This window comes from Bactrocera latifrons, unplaced genomic scaffold (genome assembly GCF_001853355.1).
Source record: "Bactrocera latifrons isolate USDA-ARS-PBARC rearing strain unplaced genomic scaffold, ASM185335v1 scaffold_44, whole genome shotgun sequence".
Taxonomy (NCBI): Eukaryota; Metazoa; Arthropoda; class Insecta; order Diptera; family Tephritidae; genus Bactrocera; species Bactrocera latifrons.
In genome coordinates, this window is record NW_017537090.1 from 1 (window position 1) to 4,943 (window position 4,943).

Genomic DNA, 4,943 nt, shown 5'->3' on the forward strand with positions numbered 1-4,943 from the left:
TCTTAAGTGAGCGAAACACGCGCAAACCCTTTTAGCTGACCAAGCATCTTTGGTCACGTAGGCCGGCTCAAGCATAGGTTAGATTATAAACCTTAAAGTTAAGTGTTTTCAGTTTTGTAATAAAGCTCAACAGAAGCACATAGTGCTGCTTATAAAAAACGCATTGTTTTATTTTTTATGTTATATATTATATGGGTGAAAATATGCCTCCGGGGTAACTAGCAGCCAAAAAATATAGGTAACGCGCCTATATTGCAACTTCCTTACTATTTTTAAATCCTTTAATTCCAATCTTGTGCCGAAAAATCAACTATTTCGAACAGCTGAGATCTGTGGGCGACTATATGATTCTTTTGTTACTTGTATGTTTCTAAAATGGACACGACATGACAGCACGGCAGTGAACTGTAAATGGCGTCGTGAATCCTACCACATGAACATTTGAAAGAAGTTAGCGACATAACAATGGCCGGCATGTACACAAAACAACACAACTGTCCATTTTTTATGGATACAATTTCGTTGTTGCCAGACTAATACCTGTTCACTTCAATGAAATTTTAATATAATGTTCAAAGTGAAATTTTTTATGCAAAAAATAAGTAAATATATATATTTTTTTTTTTAATATCAATTACTATTTTATCCTTTTATTTGTAAAAGAACGTTAGGTTTGTTTGAATACTGAATAATTTTACATATTACATATTAGTGGCATCACTCCTCTCTATAGTCATCTATTATAGCGCGTAAACGTGGCCCGTGTCAGCTGATACGACCTATCTCATGGGCATGGATAATATGATTCGAGACTCTTTGATTCGAGAGAGAGCTGTCAAAACTCGCATTTTTTATAACATTTGCCAATGATGCCACAGTTGAAAAATATTAGGTTTTGTATTTAATAAATTATACAAACCACTAAATTAAACAATTTGAAAATGCATACATATATAAATGCTAAAATGCAAAATCATTAATTAATTTACATAAACATTTATTTTGAAAAAAAAAATATGTTCGCACAGTTCAATGAAATTTCATTTCACACTAATTTCGTCAGGTAATTATAGCGGTTTACTTCTGGCATCCCGATATTTTTGAAATCAACTGTCAGAAATTCCCTGAGAGAGAAAAAGAGAGCCAATGCTAAAGCCTTGTATCATATTATCCATGTCATGGGAGCGCAATGTAAGTGATCAGCGAAAAACGCTACTCCCTTCTGCTTTGCCGTAGGATGCTGTAGATTTCCATGGCATTTGCATTTTTTTCCGTAGCAAAGTATCAGCAGATTGCTCTAGTAATTATAAAAATTGGCTTCAAGATGTTTGAAATTTTCAAAATCAGAGTCGAATGCAGGTATTTATAAATATGTAAACTATTTTTAATTATTTGTTTGCGGTTTTGATATCACTCCTCTCTATTGTCATCTCAACCGCCACCACTGAGGCCCTGCAGTCGGTCAACTCTCTAAATAACTGTGCCCATAAGAACGTCTGTATTTTAATATTTGACAAATATCGATTGCAGTCTGTCGCGCTCTATGTGTTCAGCACATGAGAAATTAAGCGGTCAGCGTTAGCAACTGCGATCCTCTTACGGAAATGGCGGCCTCCAAATTTAACATCCTCAGAAGAAAGAAGTAAAGGCGTATTCCCTGAATTTTATTTTAAATCTAAGATTTATAATTAAAAAAAAGGGTTAATAATGAATATTTACATGTTCTTTGACATACATTTCCAATTTGAGTCATTCAAAAATCATATTAAATTATTTACTTAAAAAAAAAAGTGGAAGCATTGAGGAAGGCGAGTTGTTGCTTTTGCAAATACATAATAAGTTATATAAAACAAATTTCTCAACATTAAAAATAGTGAATTCTACGCGCTTGCTGTGTTAATGTCTATATGAACATGTACATTTTTGAAACCACATTAACTGTGAGCGGAGAAATAGCGTTTATACATTTGATGAATATCCTCAAAATAATTATATTACTTTCTGGTAAAATTTAAATGTCAGTGTCCTCAAAAGCGTACATTGCAGATCAAGAATGAAAAACTTGTGAACATAGGCAACACCAAAAGAAAATATCCCCGATTAAGAGGAACAAACGTTTCCGTGTGTAACCCCAGACTAAGAAATTTTTCTGTAATTGGATATAACAAAAACAATAAAGAATGTGAGTGGCAAGAGGCAATTAGTCAACAGAAAACAAAGTGTGAAATCTGGACGAGAATTACTCCCAATAATGAATAATTTGGATAGCTGCGGTCAAGCTTTCCACAAATTGGAAAAAGAAACTTCCAATTTATCTTTGTTAAAAGACCGTGTAGAAAAGTATCATGATTTGTCAACGCAAATGTCAAGCATTCTGACAGTTTTTGAACAACGTCTAGGAAAATTGGAAGAAACTATTCTACCGGTATACAAGGAAACGGAACAACTCCAAAAGCGCCAACTGAGTAGGAGTGTACCATTTTAAACTTTAGAGTAACATATTTTAGTATTATTTTGATTTTATATTAGATTTGGACGCTACTTTAGGTTGCCTTGAAACTGTGCTCGCGCACTATGATGTTTCTCAAGAGGTGTGCAACCTTATCCATCAAGGACCAATAGAAGGTAATGTGAGTAGCTTTCTTGAAGCCTTGGGAAAGTTACGTGCTGCTATGGATTACTTTTTGCACCATAACTCTCAAAGTGTGGAGCTAGAAAATGTCACAAGCCTTTTTAATACGGGCTGTGAAGGTCTAAATCAACATTTCCGGTTATTGCTAAAGAAACATAGTGTCCCGCTAAAGCCAGTTGACCTATTAGATCTTATTTACATAGAGGATGACTCCAGTGATGAGTACACATCGTTCCGACAGTTGTCACAAAACACTAGAGAAGAACTGGCTACGATTGCCCATTGGTTGGAGCAAAATTTGCGACGAGAGTATACAATAATTTATGCGGCAGAAAGAGGTGAAGTGGTTTTACGTTCACTGCAAAACTTAAAAGATCACCAGAAAAGTAGCAGTTGGGGTCACGAAGCTTTGGTGTGTTTATGATATTGTTATTAAATTTATGGTAAAAATATATGTATATATTCTGCAGAAACCTCGGCATAGTGGACGACCAGATGTGAAGAAAAATACGTCGGCACGACTGCAACAAATGTAAAGAAATTACCATAAAAACGTTATTTTTTATCTATTGATAAAACGTTTATTTTTTAGTTTCGAGCGAAAAGCAAATAAATTGTATCTGCGTGCGACTCAGACACTTGAACAATCAACAGGAATATCGATAAAAAAGGCATCATCACACTCTGAACACTTGTCCGCCGAAGAGTTCATGGATGGAGATCAAGAACTAGACAAATATCTTGTAATGCTATTGGGACTGCAACGCCTTCTAAATTGGGAACGCGCCCTAATGACTGAAATTGTGCCTGCCTCCAGACATGGAGAAGTTTTCTCCAAATTGGCTTACAATTCCATAGAACTCGTGGTCAAAGATGCAGAGTCAATTACAAATCGCATAATGCGTTGCATTTCACGAAAAGAGTGGACATCTGCTTTAGGCATATTTTCCGCACTTAAAAGGGTAATTTTGCTTCAACCAGACATTGAACGTACCTATGATCCACAACAACGCGAGCAACTTACTAAGGTCCTAAATAAACTTCAAGTTACGGTATGAGAAAGCTTTAATCTGTAAAAAACATATTCATAACATAGATTATTTAAGGGGGCGAAAGCTTTAGAACATTTTCTTGATGTGGTTAAAGGTGAATCTGGCACGAATATAGTTGGCATGAGTTCAAGCACACTTGGTTACGGTTACGTCAATGTCCCTAAAGATGCAACAGTGCACGAGCTCACTTCGAATACTATTTGGTTTATAGAACATCTTTATGAGCATTACGATGTAATTGGAGCTATTCTACAACAGGATGTTCTTTACAGTACTCAATTAGATACAATTCTAATGAAAAAAGCTTTGCCAGGTGAAGAGCGCAATAAAGCATTGCTGGCGATTTATATCAGTAAGCAATTCTAGATAATGTAACAAATATACTATCCAATATAATAAATCCAATCTTTTTTTAAATAGAAAAGGCTTTAGCGGAATTGAACCTTTCCATAATGAATAAATGCGAGCAGTATAATGACCAAGCCACGAAACATCTGTTTCGCCTTAATAACATTCATTACATTCTTAAATCTCTACAGCAATCAAACCTAATTGATATTGTTACATTAGCGGAGCCCGAATGCGAACAAAGCTATTTAGACATGATCCGCGAATTAAAATTTTCTTACCAAAAGACTTGGTCGAAAATGCTAATAAGTATAGGTGTAGAGGAATTGCCTCGACCCTCTCATGGTAAGGTGAAGGATAAAGACCGCAGCATACTAAAGGAGCGATTTTCGGTGAGATAAGAAGGTTCTCATTTTCATTAAAATGGTTTCTTAATGGTTATTTCATTATAGACGTTCAACAAAGATTTTGAAGAAGCATGCAAAGTGCAACGAGGAATTTCAATTCCAGATGTGATTTTGCGAGAGGGGATAAAGCGCGACAATGTAGAGCACATACTTCCAAAATATAATAAGTTTTATGAAATGTAAGAATTTTAAATGAACGTAACTATACTCTAATATCAACATATTTTTGTTTTAGGTATGCGTCCGTGCAGTTCAGCAAAAATCCTGATAAATACGTAAAATATCGTCCTCATGAAATCAATCAAATGCTAAGCAAACTTTTTGATGATTCTGCTTGAAGTAGCTTACTATAAGTATTACAATGATTCTTTTTTTTTTTTAATATTTTGTATTATTATTTTTATTTAAAAATATGCATATAAAAATTTAATAAATATAAACACAGTTTCTATTATATTTTCAACTACATTTTAGAACTACAAAAATCATAAATATTACGCATAA

At 34.4% G+C, this 4,943-nt stretch overlaps 1 protein-coding gene across 1 annotated transcript; it reads left to right on the forward strand.

Moving 5' to 3' along the window:
• Nucleotides 1-2,007: 2,007 nt before the first annotated feature.
• Nucleotides 2,008-4,856, forward strand: LOC108972939 (exocyst complex component 7). The gene is made up of 8 exons (XM_018939874.1): nucleotides 2,008-2,465; nucleotides 2,530-3,044; nucleotides 3,103-3,164; nucleotides 3,225-3,684; nucleotides 3,739-4,036; nucleotides 4,105-4,424; nucleotides 4,485-4,618; nucleotides 4,675-4,856. Exons 1-8 carry the CDS (start codon nucleotides 2,252-2,254, stop codon nucleotides 4,775-4,777), a joined length of 2,106 nt encoding a protein of 701 aa, XP_018795419.1. The 5' UTR covers nucleotides 2,008-2,251; the 3' UTR covers nucleotides 4,778-4,856.
• Nucleotides 4,857-4,943: the final 87 nt, after the last annotated feature.

Excerpts from the sequence above, each read along its gene's own strand:
- LOC108972939 (XM_018939874.1), top strand. The coding sequence starts at position 2,252 with ATGAATAATTTGGATAGCTGCGGTCAAGCTTTCCACAAATTGGAAAAA. Across the intron at positions 4,037-4,104 it reads ATTGCTGGCGATTTATATCA|AAAAGGCTTTAGCGGAATTG; the intron begins GTAAGCAATTCT and ends TTTTTTAAATAG. Across the intron at positions 4,619-4,674 it reads TATAATAAGTTTTATGAAAT|GTATGCGTCCGTGCAGTTCA; the intron begins GTAAGAATTTTA and ends TTTTTGTTTTAG.